The sequence below is a fragment of the Nannospalax galili genome, unplaced genomic scaffold (assembly GCF_000622305.1).
Source record: "Nannospalax galili isolate Female #2095 unplaced genomic scaffold, S.galili_v1.0 scaffold2280, whole genome shotgun sequence".
Lineage (NCBI taxonomy): Eukaryota > Metazoa > Chordata > Mammalia > Rodentia > Spalacidae > Nannospalax > Nannospalax galili.
The window spans coordinates 227,077-247,951 of NW_008346434.1; the positions used below are offsets into that span (position 1 = coordinate 227,077).

General features: G+C 42.6%; 1 protein-coding gene across 5 annotated transcripts in view; it reads left to right on the forward strand.

The window, feature by feature from the left end:
• Cdc14a (cell division cycle 14A) overlaps window positions 1–20,875 on the forward strand; it is a 190,900-nt gene that overhangs the window by 101,295 nt on the left and 68,730 nt on the right. For all 5 annotated transcript variants that reach the window (XM_017800531.2, XM_017800530.2, XM_029568156.1 and 2 more), the window contains 2 exons: window positions 9,462–9,549; window positions 15,795–16,025. In XM_017800531.2, coding sequence (XP_017656020.1) covers window positions 9,462–9,549; window positions 15,795–16,025 — 319 coding nt within the window. The remainder of the gene's footprint in view (window positions 1–9,461; window positions 9,550–15,794; window positions 16,026–20,875) is intronic.

Genomic DNA, 20,875 nt, shown 5'->3' on the forward strand with positions numbered 1-20,875 from the left:
TCTTCTGGCCTCCACAGGCATTGCGTGACATGGGTACACTACATAAATGCAGGCAAAACACTTAAAATACTTATACACATAAGATAAATATAATAAATGAAAAATTCAAAAAAGCAAACCTAAAACAAAACCTAAGCTAGTAAAACTGCATCTCTGTTTGATATTTAAGTAGCTTTTTTCGTCTTATTTTTCATGTGTATGTGGTGTGCCTGTATTCATGTAGAGGCCTGAGGTTGATGTCTGGAATCTCATTGTCCATCACTCTTACACCTCATTCATGGAGGAAAGGTCTCTCAGTCAAACCCAGAGCTTACCAATATGGCTAGTGTTGTTATAAAGCTGTCTCTGGGGATCCCCTGTCTCTGCTGGGATTACAACAGGCCGCCATGCCCATCTGGCACTTACGTGAGTTTCTGAGGATCCAAGGCCTGTTCTTCATGATTGCATGGCAAGTGCTTTAATGCCCAAGCCATCTCCCCAGCCCTTTAAAAGAGGCTTTAAAAAGAAATGATCAGAATGCTATTTATATACTCTGATAGGCTAACAGAGCAAAACTACCTACTAAAGCCTAATGATAAACCACTGCTCATTTCTTGAAGGCCGTATCTTCCTTCTACATACCATTATAGAATCTAAAGAAAGCATGCTATCTAATATAAATATTATAGTCATATGCATCTTTTAAACATTCCAGTAGCCGTGATTAGAAAAGTTAAAAAGAAATGATGAGTTAATTTTAATGTTTGACTTAACATTACTTGGCTTGGCTCTGTGTGACATGGCTCTCCAGTGTGACATGAAGCCTAAGGGAAGCATAACAGGGTTTTACTCCTTGCTTTATTTAGTCTGATTGCTTATGTGAGAGTTCATTCAAGATTGTCCTTTTTAGAAGGTTTGGAGGATGGCGCTTTTCCTGTGACCTGCAGGGATGGCCCAGTCCCTTCAGGGTTGATAGACAGTGCAAGGGATTGGTTTCCATCTTCCAAAAATGTTTTCCAAAATGTGGCCTGTTTGGATCTCCTGTCAACCTGTCATGGAACTTTCCAGTTGCTTACATTCACACTGCTTAAACAGAATTTTGTTAGCTTTGCTGGGCAGATCCAGAAAAAACAAACAAAGTCCCCACATGATGGTGATCTAAAAGCTCCACAGAGGAATGAGTGTCAAAACATTCCTGCTTTTCAACAGGGCTCTTAAGATATTCTCAAAGAACCCGAGAACTCAGACGGAAGCCACTCCTTTGAAACCTAGCCCATATATTGGTTCAGAAAAATAGCAGACCTTTTGTCCTAGGGAGGAAAGTGAAGATAAAAGAGCTTTTACTGTTCAATCACATTGTGTACCTGTGGGTACGTAGGGAACAGTCACCCTCCAGTGGTGAAGTCAGTGTGGGATACTCTTCTGCACAGGACCTTGGAGTAGCACCACATACACAGTCTGTCTGCAGCCCATCTTTTATGTCTTGTTGGGGGAAAACCATTCTTCTTTTAAAACATAATTTTTAAAATATTTATTATTTTTATTTTATGTGTATGAGTGTATTGCCTGCATTTATGTAAGTGCACCTGTGTCATGAAATGCCCACAGAAGTTAGAAGACGGTGTTGGATTCCCCTGGAACTGGAGTTTTAGCTACATTGTTAGCTGCCGTGTGGGTGCTGGGAACTGAACCTGGGTCCTCTGCCAGAGCAGTCAGTGCTCTTAACTGCTGAGCCATCTCTCCAGGTTAGGGAAACCATTCTTACCAAATAAGACCTAAACACCATGGACCTTTGATGATGCTGTGCTTAACTGTTGTCTACCTGAGAGGATTTGAAGCTAGACCCTTAATTCATTATTTCCCTCTGCTTCCCAGAAAGCTTGTACATGTGCAAGGGATCTCACAGGAAAACATAGAGGGAGGTTTTTCCACTAGCAGTACCCTGTTCTTAGTTGGGGAGCTGGAGAAATGGAGAGGAAGATGCCTTAGTGCTGACGTTTGGGAGGAGGATCATCAATGTGGTTCACATTTATTATCCCACTTTGCTCTGGCCCATACACTTTCAAAGATCTGCCCTAAATACCATCTAGGTGATTAGATGGAGTTTACTTTGATTTCTTTCTTTGAGCTATTTTATACCTGCCATTATTATCTCTAATAAGTCATCCTCCTTTTGAAAGGTTGCCTTTTGTGAAGTAACTTTGTCAGTAGGAGGCTATTTTTTCAGTCTGTCAAGCTGTTGATGACTTGACCTTGTGCTCTTATGTGTTGACAAACCTTGGCACAACTTCACCATTGTTAAGTGAGAGCAGCACCTGGCTACTGCCTTCCTGATGACAGGCACTGCTGCCACTTACTTGAACAGGGTCACTGCACAGAGCTTCTTTTTGTTTCTTATCACAGCACACAGAGAACATGATGATGTTTGCCCAAGACCCTGTGATCATTCACAGCTGTTGGCACCTGGCCTGGGACTTTGGTTATCTCAGTCTCTTCCCGGGCAGCTCCATTCTGATCACATTGATGGAGGGAAACTTTGATTTTCAAAAAATAATGCTGGGGTTGGGGAGATGGCTTAGTCAGGAGAGCGTTTGCCAGGCAAGCATGAGAATCAGATTTTGGATCCCTCAGCACTTACGTGAAAAGCTGGTGTGGTGGCACACAGTCTGGGTTGGGAGGGGCAGGCATGAGACAGAGACAGGAGGATCCCTAAGGCAAGTCTGGCTGAATGGGTGGCCTCAGATTTGGCAGGAGACCTTGTTTCAAAACAATAAGGTGAAAAGTGATAGAGGAAGACATCGGCAGCTACCTCTGGCCTCACATGCACCCACCCACACATGCATGCACCCATCACACACACACACACACACACACACACACACACACACACACACACACGCATGAAAAAAGGGAAAAATATTCATCTTAAAAACATGTACCAATAACTGTGATCTAGAAGCCAAGAAACCATCTCATTCCCTTTTTGCCTCAACATTGCAACTTCTTGTGTGTTTGCTGGATAAATATAACAAGCCTCCTGTTAGCTCAGTATATTTTCTAGGCCCATTCTTTTTTTCCACAGAAGCCATCTTTAATTTTTAAAAAATTTTTACTTTTTTAAATTTTATGTGTCTGAGTGTATTGCTGCATGTGTGTAAGTGCACCTGTGTTGTGCAGTGCCCATGGAGGCCAGAAGAGGGTGTCAGATCCCTTGGAACTGGAGTTACAGATGGTTGTTAGCCACCATGTGGGTGCTGGGATTCAAACCCAGGTCCTCTGCAAGAGCTGCCAGTGCTCTTAACCACTGAGCCATCTCTCCAGCCTGCCATCTTTAATTTTATGTCTTCAGTTGCAGGGTTGGAACTGTTGCTGTTCTTACCTACTGCCATGGCATCCTGCATTCTCCCACTTTATTCTGTAGACGGTACCTGTTAGCAGATTGCTCCAAGCCCCCATTTCCATGCGTGGCAGACTCATTGTCTCCAGAGAAATTCCCACTGATCCATGATGGGCTGAATGTGGATGTTTCACTGTTGGGCAGTCCAGCGATCCATAGACCGTCACTGGGAGGATCTTTACCTGAAGGATTCTCTTTTGCAATTCTCGTTTGCACATTATCTTAAGCACATAGCAGTGCAATCAGCTAGGAACTCTTTGTGAGAAATCACTGGTGCATTGGGGCATTGGTGGGTCTTTCTTAACTCTTGGCCTTCTTTCATCATTTCATGTCTTCACCTTACTATCAAAAGGTGTATTTAAAGGTTAAATAGTGGGGTGGGAGAGATGGCTCAGCGATTAAGAGCACTGGCTGGTCTTGCAGAAGACCTGAGTTCAGATCCTACCACCCACATGGCTGCTAACAACATCTGTAACTCCAGTTCCAGGGGTCAAATACTCTCTTCTGGCCTCTGCAGGCACTGCACAACACAGACACGCTTGCATACATGTCCTTCATTGCATAAATACATTGTCCTACTATCTCAGGAGGTGTAGACTCTTGATTTTGCCCTTTAACACATCCCGATTGATAACCAGTGGAGTTTGTTTCTCTCCCAGCTCAGATCAACAGCAGGAGTCAGTGTGTGGTGGGGCAGGGCTTTGTTCATGAGTATAGTCCATAGAGCAAACTGGAATGGGGTCTGGATGCTGCTTGGTCTGGCATCTTCTCTTGTTCATAGACTTTGGGCAGGACTGTGAACTCCTGCACAGGACTGCATCAAGCAGGCCTCAGAGCACAGGAGTCTGGGCTCGTCCTTGCCATCTGGAGCAGTTACAGAGCTGTGCCTCCCACAGACATCTGACTATCAGAAAGAACTATTAGAGGCATGCTTCAGCCTCCTGCCGTATTGATTTCAGCACTCAAAGGCCACAAGTTTAAGGAATCCAAATTCCTTCCTGGCCTGTAAAGGGGAGGGGACCCAGTGTTTCCACATGTGCTCATGAATCACACCCATTGCTACTTCCAGAAGACATTGGTTAAGTCTATAAAACTTCGTAGGTTTATTCTCTCCTAAGCAATTTGCCATGTTTTTTTTCTTCCCTTTTAATTATTGTTTGATCTCTCTCCTTTCCTCTCCTCTCCTTTTTCTTCTCCCACTTCCTCCTTTTCTCTTTTATTATTTTAGGTTTATTCTCTCCTAAGCAATTTGCCATGTTTTTTTCTTCCCTTTTAATTATTGTTTGATCTCTCTCCTTTCCTCTCCTCTCCTTTTTCTTCTCCCACTTCCTCCTTTTCTCTTTTATTATTTTTTAAAAAAGATTTATTTGTGTGTGTGTGTGTGTGTGTGTGTGTGTGTGTGTGTGTCTGGGTATGGGTATGGGCACCTAACATGCAGGTACACTTGGGGGCGAGAGAGGGCGTTGGATCCCCTGGAGCTGGAGTGGCAGGCAGTTGTTAGCTGCCCAACATCGGTGCTGGGAACTGAACTCAAGTCCTTCAGAGAGCAGTAAGCATTCTTAACTGCAGAGCCATCTTTCTAGCCCCTTGTTTTTGTGTGTCCTTTAGAGGTGTGTCCTTTCTTTAACTTCCAAAGTCATGAGGGCAGTGGTCTCTATAACTATTTATGGTCTATGTTTGCCTTCAAAAATCTGCTAATACGGTTCCTGCCAGCACAGGAGTGACCAAAACCAAGTGGTGAGCTTGGTCTTCCTCCTTGAATCACTCTGTGGCCAATCTCTAATTCTGGAAGCTCACTTTCTTTCCCTAACCTGTCCGGTGGCGCCTCTCGCATTTCTCCTCTGTCACCTCTGTTCATCTTCCTCAGTCTGCCTTGCAAGTCCATTCGTTCGTGTCCTTTGCCCGCCTTGAGATTCTGCTGTTCTGTAGGGCTTTGTGATTTCTGATTGAACTCACTTTCTTTAACTGAGTATACCTGCTTTTGTGCTTCAACAATGTTTGTAGTGCTGTTCCAAGACTTCGTGACTTGAACGTTAGAATGGCATTAGCAAACGTGCACTGAATCTTTGCTTCTTGTGGTTGTGTCTGAAGAGGTGTTCACTGCCCTGGACTGACCGGAGGATCTCCTAAACGCCCTCCCCCGTCCTCCCGCGCACCGTCTCCTTCTTCACCGTCTCTCTCCCCCATTGTCTCTCTCTCCCTTAGTATCTCTCCCTTTCCTCATTGTCTCTCTCCTTCCCTCAGTCTCTCTCCCTCCCCCACTGTCTCTGTCCCTCCCCCACTGTCTACTCCCTCCCTCCCAGTGGTTATTAGCTGAGGTAGAGCACTCACCCACATTGGACACTTCCCATTTCCTCTACCACACTGTCTCACTCAAAAGCAGAATTAAATTAATAATCTGGAATTTGATTATTATCTAGAGCCAAAGGGCATGGGAACTTAATTTTAACCAAACAACTCAAATATTTACTTTGCTTTAAGCTCATAAAGTGTCCCTCTTCATGGCATATTGCATTTGCGTCATGCATCTGTACTGTCAGCATGAATTAATTGCTTTGGAAGTTAGGAAAATACAAAAAAAAACTTTTAAAATTGTTATTATTTTTTTTGGTCTTTTTGAGATAGGGTATCCCTATCTTTTTGAGATAGGGTAGCCCCAGCTGGCCTGGATTCGCTATGGAGACCAGGCTGGCCTCGAACACACAGAGATCTGCCTGCCTCTGCCTCCCAAGTGCTGGGATTAAAGGCGTGCGCCACCATGCCTGGCCTAAAATTATTTTTTTAAAAAACAATGCAGTTCTATTCTGTTTTCTTAAATTTTAAAACAGCCTTTTCTGTTATCCTTTATGTCTGATGTACCTCTAAGATGGTGTTTATCAATACTTAGCGCAACTTTTTTTAATGAGTAAAATGGAAATGAAAAGAGCTCTTACCTCCTACGGCTATTGTGAGGATTAATTGAGCTACCTGGTGCAGTCTTTCACAGGATAGGGTGAAATTCATATTTTCTCTTATTATTATCACTGGTACTTGTCATTCCTACCTGCTCTCGAACCTTCTGAAAGCACAGAGAATGTGTTTGATTATTTTGTGTAGCAGCACTTACAGTCCTTGGTATATAATAAAGACTCAGCACATGTTTGAGTGTGTGCTGATTGGACTTCAAGACTGTTTATCCATGTTGTCCAGGAAAACATGGATTGATGAACAGAAAGCATTATTGAGAGAGATACAGAAAATACATTTGATAATCTTACAGTTAGCCTCAAGGACCGTCTTTTCTTACTGTGGGTCTATCACAATGGTAAAAAGCCCAAGTGCATTTGTGACCAGTACAACACAGATACAAATATATTTCTTACAAGTGTAGAGATTCATGAAAAGTCAAATTATATTTTAAGTGCACCAGGAGAGTTAGCCATTCAAGAGAGATCTGAAGTTTTTTTGTGGACTGGAGAATACTATAGTAAGGTCTAAATAATAATTACATATATCTGTACGTATCCATTTTAGGAATTTGACTTTTGTCTGGGGTTTTCTTATAGTGTAGAACATGGTTTTTCTAGCTAGTATTTGATAATAGTGGACTTTACATTAGAAGACACTAAATCAATATTCTTGCTTTATCTTTGCTTAGAAGTTTCTTTATAGAGTGGGGTAGGATTGGACAGTACTGAAGTTCCTGTCTGATCTAGATTCTTTGAAGTGTGTTTAATTAAGAAAACAGATTTGCGTCATTTTATTCTATTACTGATGCATATTAGAATTTGTATAAATTACTGTAAAAGGTGGCATTTTCTGGATGATTATCAAAGTAATCTTATACTGTTGGTCAGTTAAGACTTCCAACTTCCCTACTATTTTTTTTCTTTCATATTTAAACCCAAGACCTATTCTGCAAACCTCCCCCAGGCTACTAAATAGAGATAAATAGGACCGAATGTTTATCCTTTCAATCAGGAAGATTTATAAGCATATTATTTTGATTCCATGAGTGAACTTATCATACTGAGGGTATTGCCTCTTTTCCATATGATTGATTATAAAAGGTTACTATTTAACCAAACAGATGGCTACAGTAAAAATGAGATGGTATAACACAAGATAGTAACCTGACCTTCTTGGTGGCCAAGGATACTGAAATAGCGAACACAAAAATCTACTCTCTTCTAGTCATGAAGAATTGGCTTTACTCTTTAAAAAATATTTTATTAGTTATTTTTATTTTATGTGTATGAATGTATTGCCTACATGTATGTAAGTGCACCCGTGTTGTGCAGTGTCAGAGGAGGGCATTGGATTCCCTGGAGATGGAGTTACAGATGGTTGTTAGCTGCCATGTGGGTGCCAGGATTCAAACCGAGAACCTCTGTAAGAGCAGCCAGTGCTGTTAACTACTGATCTATCTCTCCAGCCCTGGCTTCAGTCTTTTGATGATTAACACGCACCATTATTCTTAAATTTTTAAATACTATATTAAGCTTAATTGTTATTCAAAGGAGGTGTTGAATCATTAGACTTTTATTTAAATAAGAAATTGTTTGTCATGAAAAGTTGTACATTTGATTCTTTATTTGAATTACTGTAAATAGATAGCTACTCATGCACACAATAATAATGTCTATTAGATTTTACTTAAGGTGTTATATAGAGATTATGTTCATGACAATTAGATTGAACAATGGATACATTTACATGATGTCATGTAAAGTTTCGTTTATATCTTTTCACGATTGAAAAGATATGCCTGCACTTTAGAAATAAAAAAAGATGTCCAGCAAAGATTTGCTTTTCAAGGCAGTGCTAAAGGGTAATATAAATGGAGTAGTGGTGCTGATTTCCTCGATGGCATTATTAATTTATTTAGTAAATGTTTACTGAGGACTTTATTGAACAGTGTTTGCTGACTGTCTACTTGTAGTAGAGTATAGAATCTACTTCCTTAGATTCCTACCGTGGAGGCCCTTGTTCTTGTCACACACTAGAGGGAGAGTTCTTTATGTGAAAGCGTGTTCTGAAGATGGAGACTGTGGCCATGGTTGGGACTGGACGCACAGAGGCACAGATATTTTGTGATGTATCGCACAGATGTCTCCCAGTTTCTTATAGTCTTAGTTGTAACCTGTGCCCTGTTCCAGTGCCCAGTGGGTTAGTGGTACACAGAAAAGGGAAGAAAATGGAAGAAAACCCAAGGAGACCCTGGAATGTGGGAAGGTGTGTGGGGCATTTCTTGGTGGTCTTCAGGCCTTTTCTGAAGATCACTTAGAATATATAGACTGGACAGAGGCTGAGAGTCGATGATAAATTCAGCCCACAGGTACATTTCTTTTGGTTTTATAGTATTTAAAACTGATTTAAAGAGTGCCAACATTTCAAAGATGGAGATGTCACTGGAAAATCTACTTGGAAAGTCAGACTCCAGTCAGCTTTCCCACAGGATGACCAGTTAGCCAGAGCACCTACCTACCTTTATGGTCCACCTTTGTTTGGGTTTGGCGCCCCCTGCAGGAAACCTTGGCTAAGAGGTTTGTGGAATACCGGCAGGACTTAGTGTGTCTGTTCCCTCCTTCCAGCTTCCTGCCATTTCCATGTCTGTAATTAGCACTGATAGCAGACATCCACACGCAAAAAACCCTCGAAGGATCTGGAAGTGGGTTCATCGTGAAACTGATGCTTATGATTCTTTTGTTGTTGTTTAAAGCATGTTTACTATGTCCTATAGTTCCCATTTTCTCCTACTTCATTTTATTTATTGCAAAAAAAACCATACTTTAAAATAAATTGCAATTTTTTTTAATGTTATTCACTGTAGAGTAACGAGGAGACAAACTTATTCTAAGCAAGTAACTTTTCATACAGTCTAAACTCTTCATAGTCTGGGTAAAAATTTTTCTTAAATGAATTGGATTTATAAATAGCATTTTGTAAATCAGATGCATGTGCTTATTTAAACTATATTGGTTTCTCTTTTGTAAGTCCAATGAGTCTAGGCTAATAATGTGAAAAGTTTTATTTGTAAGAATTTCCTGTCATATAAAATCATAAAACATTTTTTCTTCTCTTTTTCCAAAAAAAATTCTGTCAGCGTGTTGAAAATGGGGACTTCAACTGGATCGTTCCAGGAAAATTTTTAGCATTTAGTGGACCACATCCTAAAAGCAAAATTGAAAATGGTAGGTTTTTTCTCCTTTTACCATCTAAACATTTATTTACGTCACCTTTAATTTCTCCGTTTCCTTGTACAACTCTCTCCCTTGGTAATATCCTTTAAAGAATATTTATTTGTAATTTTCAAAATTGAACAGTGTTAACCATTAAACTTCCAGTAGGTGGAGCCATAACCCTGTTTTAGCTTACACATTTTTTTTAAAAGGTTTATTTTATTTTCAATTATGTGCGTGTGTCTGTCAGTATGTGCATGTGAGTACAGGTGCCCACAGAGGTCAGAAGAAGGCATCAGATCCCCTGAAATTGGAGTTATAGGTGGTTGTGAGCTGCCTGACATGGGTGCTGGGACCTGGACTCAGGTCTTCTGCAAGAACAGTATATGCTTTTAACCACTGAGTCATCTCTCCAGCCCCCTATAACCTTGTTTTAAAACACAAGTTTTAAGCCAGGCATTGGGTGTACACATAGTGAGTCCCAGGCCAGCTGGGGCTACACAGTGAGATCCTGTCTGTGAGATCCTGTCTGAAAAACAAACAAACAAATGAACGCACAAGCAGCAACAAAACCCCTCAAGTTTTCAGGCTGTGGTGAACAGACTGCTCAGTTTATTTGAGCAGATGAAGAATCTGAGCAGCAGACTGGGCAGACCAATGAGGAGAGTGCAGAATTCTGCCGGTGGGTGTGAGATCCACCCTGCCTGGAGAGTACATGTCAGAGTAACCTTGGTGAAATGACCTGGTGATCCTGACAATCTTCCATTCACTGAGTGCTCACTGTGGGCGAGTTGCTAGCCAATGACAGCATTACCTCAGTTGACGTTCACATAACCCTAAGATGCAGACACTGTTATTTCTTTTAACAGACACAGAAACTGAGGTTTGTCAGTGGGGACTTTGCCCAAGGGTGCACAGGAAGAGGCAGAACTGGTTCTTCCACCAAGCTCTTGGCTTATGGATACAGCTAGTTCTATTGTACCAACACACATAACAGTTTTCTAGCTGCCAATAATTAAACTACTTATCTGCAACGTTAAGTGTAGCCATGAGCACACACACTTTAGGAAAAGAAAGAAAACAATAAAAATGTTTTGTGCTTCAACTTTTAAAAAAATCTTATTTTTTATTATTATTTTATATACATGAGCATATTGCCTGCATGTGTGTAGTTGCACCCGTGTCATGCAATGCCCAAGGAGGTCAGAAGTTCCCCTGGAACTGGAGTTACCGATGGTTGTTAGCCACCATGTGGGTGCTGGGAAGTGAACCTGGGTCTACTGCAAGAGCAGTCAATGCTCTTAACTGCTGAGCCATCTCTCCAGCCTCATGTGCTTAAACTTTTTTACAAATATGTGTGTGTGTGTGTGTATGTGTGCCACAGAATGTGCGTGGAGGTCAGAGTACAGCTTGTAGGAGTCTCCTCTTCCACCATGTGAGTCCTGGGGATTGAGCTGAGGTTGTCAGTCTTGGTAGTAAGTCCCTTTACCTGCTGAGCTATCCTACTAGCCCACGTTCTATGTTTCTTGAGTAAAACATCATCAGTTCCGTGAGTTTCCTCATTCGCACTAATTTTCTACTCATCTGTGCTCTTTTTATCTAGTAACATTACTTAGGCAAGAGGTAGTGACAGACACACAGACACAATGACCTTAAGATTGATAATTTATGGGCAAGCACATAATTCTGTGAAAACAGTATTCATGTACACAACAGTTCCTACTTTGCTCGATGATCATGGGGGTGGAACAGTTTATGAGTGCTTTGCTTGCATGTATGTAAGTGCACCTGTGTCATGCAATGCTCGCAGAGGCCAGAAGAGGGCGATGGATCCCCTGGAACTGGAGTTATAGATGGTTGTTTGGTGCCATGTGGGTGCTGGGAATCCAATCTGGGTCCTCTGCAAGCATAGCTAGTGCTCTTAACTGTGGAACCATCTCTCCAGCCCCTTATTCTTTTTTTTTATAGATTTTTTTGATATTCATATAATATAGTTTGAGGATACTTTGATTTCCTACTCTATCTGCACCTCCCCTGCAAAGATTTACTGTTTTCTTTCATCACCATCATCATATCTAAAACCCCACTTCACCATTTTTTGTTGCTGCATTTAGATGTCATGATTTGTGTTTCCACAAAAATCTACTTACCGTTTCCTAACCTTAAATTGAGGGACTAAAAATCTTTTTTTAGCTCGGGAGTTTCTCTGTGTTTGGTTTGCCAACGCGTCAGCTCTGCTGTGCCTCACTGATGCCAGGTCGCCATCTAGTGGCCCAATGGAGTAAGGGTGGGATGAGCACTGCATCAGCTTCGGTGGACTGGATTCCCAGGAGGCAAGATACACAGTGCTAAATCACAACCCCTCCCCCAACAAGCGTCTGAATACACTAATGACACCCACAAACACTTGTTGAGAGGTCATAGGTTATGTAGATTATTTTAAAAGATCTTGACACCAATTCTAGGAAGTACAGTTCCTAATATTTATGTTCTATTACTTGGAGGCCTACAGTCTTATCTGAAATGAAACTGGCCCAGGTGCTATGTGTTCACAGGCCAGTAAACTGTCCAGGCATTACTCATTTCGTAATTGTGGGATGTGATGAGATAATCCACTTGGAGCAGTACTTTGATGGTGGCTGGGGCATAGTAAGTGATCAGTACTGTTAAGAGAGATTACTGCCGTCACTTATCTTAGTGATGTATTTGTACAATATGTCCAAGGTTCTTTTCTCAAAAGATACCCATGGGTTGCCTCAAGCTGTAATAGGTGTGGTAGCTAAACCCTCCATTTTCTTCTGATGGAAATTCATACATGAACAGAGATAGTCTCTCATTTTGGTGGTGGGGGAACAGATGACATCAAACCAGGTGGGGCCCATCATGGAGCTTCAAGGGATTCCAGGAACCCAGGCAGAGGCTCTCATCAGCTGCCACACTGGGGGGCTTCCCACGTGTTTGGAGCCCTCTATATAGCAGAAAAGCTCTCATTTCCTCGCGGCAACTATAGTCCTTTTCCTCTTTGGCTCATAAATCTGTTGTTGGGAAATAATTTTAGCAAGGAAATCAACTAGGAAAACAGACTTGGTTTTGATAAGTAGAAAAGCATGCTCTTTTCCTCCCTCTCTTTATGCATATAAGGAGATGTAAAATGGCCCTGTATAACCTGTTTGCTCAAGAGCAGCCCAGCTATGATTACTAAAGCTTGCCTTCCAGTTCTGTCTCCATCTTTTTTAAACTTTTATGAGTATTTTGCCTACATGTATGTATGTGCAACCACATGCATGCACTGCCTGAAGAGGCCAGAAGAGGGCACCAGAGCCACTGGAACTGGAGTCACAGATGGTAGTTAGCTACCATGAGGGTGCTGGGAACCAAACCTGGGTCCTCTGCAAGAGCAGCCAGTACACCTCACTGCTGAGCCATCTCTCCAGCCCATCTGCCTCCATCTTTTGTTGACCATGGCCAAGAGTACCTTTTAGGCTCACAAATGGCAAGAAAAGGCTTTAGAAGTAGGGGATGAGCACTATCCAGAGGGGACAGCGTACCTGCAGGGTCCACGATGGAGAGTGGGAGCCACACCAGGTTTTCCATAGGAAGGAAGTTTTATTAAAAGCATTTCTTTATTTTATGTTGTAAATGAGCACACAAGGTATTAGATATTGCTGTAGGGTTTTTGAGCAAAGTGTGTTTTAGTAGATTCTCCTCCCCCTCCATCTCCTTCATCCCCCTGACCTCCCAACACCTCTTGTAACCTCCTCCTGCAGTTTCCTGCCCATTTTCATGACACACATGTCCCCTTGCCTCCTCCTCCTCCCTCATACCACTTTTTACCCTCCCTTAGTTTCTTTTCTAGTTTTTGAGGCTTTGCTCACATTTATACTGACATTCATGTGCATATGTATATATATTACTGGCTAAGATAGGCCAATCAGAGAGAACATGCAGGCTTTGTCTTTCTGAGTTTGGATCACTTCACTTAGTATTATACTTTCCTGATCCATCCATTTTCCTGCAAATATCATTTCATTTTTTTTTCTTTACAGCTGAATAAAAGTCCACTGTGAATTCATGCCATATTTTTTTTTATTATTCATCCATCTGCTAATGGAAATCTAAGCTGGTTCCAATTCCTTGCTGTTGTGAACAGGGCAGCAATAAATATGGATGTACAGGTGTCCCCATGGTAGGGTGTGGAGCTCTTTGTGTGTTCAGGTACGGTGCAGCCAGGTCAGGGGGTTGTTCTACTTTTAACCTTTGAGACCTCCTCCATGCGGATTTCCATAATGGCTACACTAGTTTTTACTCTCACCCACAGTGAATAAGGGGTCCTCTTTCCTCACATCCTCAAAAGCATTTGTTGTCAGATTTATTTTATTATTTTATGTGTATGAGTGTATTGCCTGCTTATATGTAAGTGCACCCATGTCATGAAATTCCTGTGGAAGTCAGAAGAAGGCTTCAGATCCCCTGGAACTGGAGTTATGGACAGTTGTTAACTGCCATGTGGGTGACAGGAATCGAACTTGGGTCCTCTGCAAGAGCAGTCAGTGCACCCTCAGTACTCTTAACCATTGAGCCATCTCTCCAGCCCCCATTGTCAGATTTCTTGATTTTAGCCATACAGAGGAAATTTAATACAAAGAGTTTGTTATGAAGAAGATTAAGAAACAAGAAAGACATCAACAAGAACACAGAATATTATGGAGAACTTAGTGTAGCTAGAGTACCGTTAAGGCTGGGGGTGGGGAGGATGAACGAAATATAAACAGAGTCAGGAGGACGGAGGAGGGCTGAGGAGGAGCTGCAGCTGGTGCTCAGACTTCTGAAGGAAATGCCAGCTGATGGAGAGACTCAGCCCACTGTGCTGGGAGTGCCAGGCTAAGCTGGGAGCGCTGGCTGGACAGGAAGAAGACCCTTCTTTGGTTGCTCTTTGGCTGTCTCCTACTCTGAGAAGCATCAGGAAGGATGCTAGAAAGGTAGTCTACAGAAAGTCACAGATGGGCCCAGTATTACGGAGTGGTGGTACGGAAGGGCTGGCTCGGAGCCGGGAGAAAAGAAAAATGACAGGACGAGCAGGATGTAAGGCTTCAGGACACACAGCAGGGGCACAGGGTAGAAGCCCTCTGGTTCACTCTGCAGGCCTCTCCTGCTCTCACCTGTGGAGCACGCCATCATGAATTAATTCCTAAGGAGGTCATTTCACTTGACCCTCTGCCATGAATCTGGTGAGGCAGGAATTGGTGAACCCTGAATGGTTGAACCCTAAATAGGTATGTCACCTATTGACGTGCTGAAAACTTAGTCCTTTTAACCCTTTGGGACTGCTAGACAAGGCTTGCTGTGGCCAAAGCCCCTAGTAATTGGCTAGACCAGATCTGTAACTCAGCTGCCTAGAAACTCCCAGGACTATTCGCTTGATGTGGGGCATGTCGGCATCTGGTGTCTTTCTCCTCTGCCCTAAAGAAAACGTCTACCAGAAGTCACTCTTTTAAGTTTCTTTTAAAATATTAATATTTTTGAGTGAACATGTGTATATTTATGCTATATAATGTGATTGTTTAAAAGTATGTATACATTGTAGAGTGGCGGTCAATTTTAACATGTTTCACCTCCCATTTAGGGGTGAGAACCTCACTGGTCCAGCACATTGTTATTAACCACAGTCAGCATGTTGTACACTAAAGCTCTTGAACAAATTCCTCCTGTCTAATAGGACCCTTTAGGCAGCGTCTTCCAATACCCAGCAGTTAGATGAGGCAGATTAAGGAGATTATTTTGAGATTGTAAAGAGAAATTATAAGCAATTGTGGCTTGTGTCACTGCAAATGATAAATAATCATACACTTACCTTGCAGGGAATCGTGTTGTGGATTAAAACTGTGCCGCTGGCTTTAAAAAGGCTTTAATTGAAGCTGAAATATATTTGTTAAGCAAAGAATAATGTTCAAGCCTACTCTGCACTGGGTACTTTGCCTTTGGAGGTTCAAATGAGAATTAGGGTCCCGGGATTTGAATACTAAAAATTGAATTTTGAACTGGAATAAGCATTTCCAGTACTTAAGAAGGTTTTTGTTTTAGTCTTAGGCTTCTTTAGTGTTTCTAGCTGGGCCAACTGCTTTTCTACGGCTCTGTGGTGGCCTTTTGCACATTCATGAAATACTCTTTCCTCCGAAGCTCTGTTGAGATTTGCATACTGTGTTGCTTATGTGAGATGAAATACATGCCTTTTGCTTACCGCCCCCTTTCCCCCGTAGGTTACCCTCTTCACGCCCCTGAAGCCTACTTTCCTTATTTCAAAAAGCATAATGTGACTGCAATCGTGAGACTGAACAAAAAGATTTATGAGGCAAAGCGCTTCACAGACGCTGGCTTCGAGCACTACGACTTGTTCTTTATCGATGGCAGCACCCCCAGTGACAACATCGTTCGAAGGTTCCTGAACATCTGTGAGAACACCGAAGGGGCAATTGCAGTCCACTGCAAAGGTGTGTGCAAGATCTCAGGAGCTGCTATGTTTAGGGAAGGGCAAGTTCAAATCCACCAAAAACTAAGAGGAAGACCAGCTAGTGCTGGAAAACAGTAAGATTTTTTAATATCAGTAAAGTGGAACACAAGCCCATTTTAATGACCTCTTCCTAAAGAGAAGATTGCCTGGGTGTGGTGGGGCTTTTTTGACAAGGCAGTGGTTGCAGCTATAACTGTTCTGAGCCCAGGTTCATTATCCTTGTGTATCACAATCAGGGGAAGTAACCTTGCTGTGTCCATAGACTGGAAAGATCGTATTTCCTGTTAAGACTCAATTGTTGTCAGCTCCCCTTTCTCCTTTCCCTTCAGAATTGATCATCTCTTCTCTGTACTCTTCTACTATCTGGTGTGTGTGTGTGTGTATGTGTGTGTGTGTGTGTGTGTGTGTGCAAGCGCTCACATGTGTGTAGGGGCCAAAGATCAAGACCAGGTGTTGCCTTCCCCACTTTATTTTTTGAGACAGGGTCTCTCATTGAATCACAAGCTCGCCTTTTTGGTTATACTGGCTCGCCAGCAAGCTCCAGAGAGCTCCTGTCTCTACCCCACCGCAATGTTGGGCTCAAGGTGGTCACCATCTTGCTTGGCTTTTATGTGCATGCTGGGGATCAGAATGCACATCTTCACACTTGCTTGGCGGGTACTTTACCCACTAAGCCAATAGTCCCTCTCTAGTGCTTTTATTTTATGCCCCAGACCTCTCCACCCCTTCCACCTTCACCCAACATGTACCCTAAACCTTATGCTTCATAGAATAGAGGGTCTCTATGCCCTTTGCTAGGAGTGATGGTCAGCCTTACTTGACACAGGACTGCCCCAGAATGAACTGGAAGGCTTGGCTGTGGAAGTGAATCTCTGGTCTCTGGGGTGAGAACTTTGAGACAGGGCTTCAGAATATAGGAAGTGTAGATCTGTCAGATTTAATACATCAGAATACGGGATTCTTGGTTAAATTGGAGCGTTACATAAACATGGATCCTTTCTTATAGAATAAGTATGTTCCAAATACTACCAGGTACACATTCTGTATTTTACCTGGAAAGCCCGTGTCAATTAATTATAAATATAAATGGAATTTTATCTTACATGTTTCGTTACTGGTTTCTAAAGAAGCTCAGATTCCACTGTAGGTTTTCCAGTTTGGTGGTCTTGATTTTAGTGGAAACAAATTGCCCGGCTATGGAGCCTCCAGTTCCTCGGCGCAGCGCTTCGCAGTGCCGCTAGGTGGCGCTGCTCTCGTGATTTTTGTTTCTGCAAAGGTTTTTTTTTTTTTTTTTTTTTTTTTTTTTTTTTTTTTTTTTAAAAAAAATGGAACCGTTCTTTTCAAGTGCGGAGCGCTGCTGTAACTGCCTTATTCCGAGAGTGTGGCTTTGGTTCTGACAGAAATTAAAATACCATTTTGTAGGCCCTTGTTTCTATGTTTAAGATTTGAGTAGGTGTAGGAACTTTGCTGAACATGTGAGCAGCGACGGTAAAGCTGCGTGTCCTCCCCGCCCCCCTCCCCGCAGCCTGAGCGAGAGGGAAGCCAACAGCACGTGGCCCCTGGTCTAGGGGGAGAGTTCTTGAAGTCAGGCTGCACCCACCTTTGGCACAGGCGCTGCTCTTCCCTCGCCCTCCTTCCTACAGGGTGGACCTGGTTTGCAGGACATCCTCTGAATTGTTACCAAGGTGCTCACGCTCACTTGCCAGGCCTCAGACTGGTGACAGAGAGCTGGTTTGTTCTGGGCATGATTCATTGGCACCCTAAGTTTTCTTTTTTGTAACCATCCTGGCGGGAACAAAGATAACATCTAAAGAGAAGCTTGTCCCCCTCAGAGTTTGGATATCAGGCTGTTGAGACAATGCTCCCCAAGAAATTGGAACTTGCCCAGGAATCTCATACTAGGAGAAGGCCGAAGCCTCGCACCAGCCAGAGGGGGAGCTTGGGATAGGGGGAGATGTCGCATTATTGATAAGTGTCAGACGTTTTTATAGGACTTGGGGGCGGGTGTCACTGGACTTCCTTGTTCTTCCCAGTGTGGCCACGCGAATAAATCTTCTTTTTCTGCTTTCTGCTATTAACCATGTCTTTAATTGGACTATAGAGGATGAGTGGCTGAACCAGACTTGTTGGCAGGGCTGGCAGGGGTGGGGGTAGGGTGCTGTCAAGGCCCAGGCTCTGACTCTAACTCTGGTAACATTGTGCTTCCATAGTGTTAAAGGTCACTCAGGTGCCAGACCAAGCCTCCCTTCCACATATTTCAAACATCAGCAGAACTTGAGGGCTCATGGGAGTTGGCAGTGATCAAGGTTTAGTATGGAGATGCGACATCTCTTTCAAAGTTTAGCTTTGTGTATTAAAAAAAAAAGCCCATTATTTTTCCTGGGAGATTGATTTGCTCTTTTCCCTAGTCAGTTTTATGACTATAAGACTCTCTCTCTCTCTCTCTCTCTCTCTCTCTCTCTCTCTCTCTCTCTCTTTCTGTAAATTTTTCTTCTTAAATCTAACATCTGCTCCGCCAATTCTGGGTTTTCAAACTTAGTGTCCTTCACAGCATGTCCCATCTAAGAAACATGGTGAAAATCAAACTCTGGTATTAGACATTCTTGTTACAGGTATTCTCTGTATATTTTTTACCTGTGAATAGTTACCTTTTAAGACATGTATGTATGGGGCTGGCTGCAGTGGTGCACGCCTTTAATCCCAGCACTCAGGAGGCTGAGGCAGTGGTTCTCTCTGAGTTAGAGACTAGCCTAGCCTTCACAGTGAGTTCCAGGCCAGCCAGAATACACAGTGAGCTTCTGCCCCTCACCCCTATTCCCATGCCAGTGTGGGAATATATTTTCTATTGCAGAACATTTTTGTTTTCTTTCCATTTTATTTATTCTTTATTATTTTTATTTTTGTGTATGAGTGTGTTGCCTACATGTACGTAAATGCACATGTGTTGTGCAATGCCTGTGGAGGTCAAAAAAGGGCTCCGGATTCCCCTGGAACTTGGGTTACAGATGGTTGTTAAGGCACCAGGTGGGTGCTGGGAACTGAACCTAAGTCCTCTGCAAGAGCTGCCAGTGCTCTTAACTGCTGAGCCATCTCTCCAGCTCCTTTCTTTACATTTTAGTATCAGAGCCTTTAGCTTTGAGGTGAGTTCTTACAGAGGAGGGCCACATTTATATGTGGTATTATTTTTATGTGAGAGTGCTACTCCATTTGTTCCCACTTGTACACATATGCGGAATTCTTTTATAAAGATTACACCTTTGGCTTAATTACAGCTGTACTGCTTTTAATAGCTTAGTTAGCTACCAGAGGCCTGCTAATTATTTTGACATCTGCCCTAATTAAGTCAGCTTAATTTTCTGCAAATTCAAGCAGTACTCAGTGTGTTAATTGAACTAAAAGGACGTGCAAATGAAACTCTCATGCTAAATGAACTTTCACAGACACTGGAAAGAGAATGCCAATGTCCTGCCTCAACGTCTGAAGTGTTACACAGTGACAAACTGGACACTAATTGGCTGGGAATGTGTGAAACTTTTACAAGTCAGTGTCCGAAGTCCATTTTATGGTTGGTGAAAGGAATAGTTATGAATTTTTGACACTTTCTAGCACAAATAATAATCTAAAATACAGCAACACTGTGGTGTTTGAGTATGCAATTATTGATTATTGATGCTATCAGAATGTCAGAGAAATGGCTGGACTGAAGCAGTTGGCATTTCACTTGGTATAAATAGAACACCTTCCACCTCTTGTCATCCTGTGCCAGGGAGCCCTTTAATTACGGATGCTTTCAAATTTTTGTTAAAGTTTTAATAGAAACTTAGTGAATTGCTCCTATTCTGCTCACTTGTGGTAAGAGCTCCTATCTATTGAGTGCTAAGTAGGTTCTTTTAATAGATCTAAAATTATAGACTCTTTTTAAAGGGAGGGGGGAGCAACTTCAGTTTCAGAGAAATTTGAAAATTCTCAGCACCACCTTTTGGTTGTGAGCAGAGCAGGGAGCCTGACTGAGGGCACCAGGCAGCCCCCTGCATGAGGAGTAGGTGTGGCGTGTCCATGACTGTCACCTGCTCTCCAGACAGGGACCCAGACTGGGAACCTGGAAGGCAGCTGGTCCTGGCGCCTGCTCTTGCATGCTCAGCTGCTTTTCCTCTGCAATCTTAGCCTTGTCAGGTTTCTGGGGAAATGTTAATAACAATTATAGGTTCCAGGAGAAAGAGAAAGGTCAATTACTCACAGTCCTTAATATTAAAGCAAGAGTCCGTGAGACCATGGCTAACTTTACCCTTTTGTTGATGTTTGATCTGGGGAAAAAGGTACTTGAGGAAAAGAGGACACATACCTAATTTAATGATGTACATGTGCTTTTTAAAAACGAAAGGTGAGTGGGAAGGGAGTGCCAGGCATCCATGGACATGAACTTGATTTCATGGTTGATGTGCATTCAGGACAATATTACCCTCAGGGAGCGCAACTGTTTGGGAGAAGGGTGTGAAACCTTTTTCTTTTCTCTGTGTAAAGAACAGATTTAAACACAGTGCATAGATACACAGTTTATCTGTGGCAATAGGATTTCATGGTGGACAATTAGGAACAAAATGTCTAAAGATGTTCCTGGGAAGCAGTAATATAAAAAAGACTAGGGCCAGCGATGGCTCAGCGGGTAAAGGCACTTGCCACTAAGCCTGACGACCCAAGTTCAATCTATGGGACTCATATGGTGGAAGGAGAGGACAGACTCCTGAAAGTTGTCCTATGACCTCCACATGCATGCTGTGACACGTAAGCACCTCTCTCTCTCTCTCTCTCTCTTCCCCTCCCCCCCCCCCC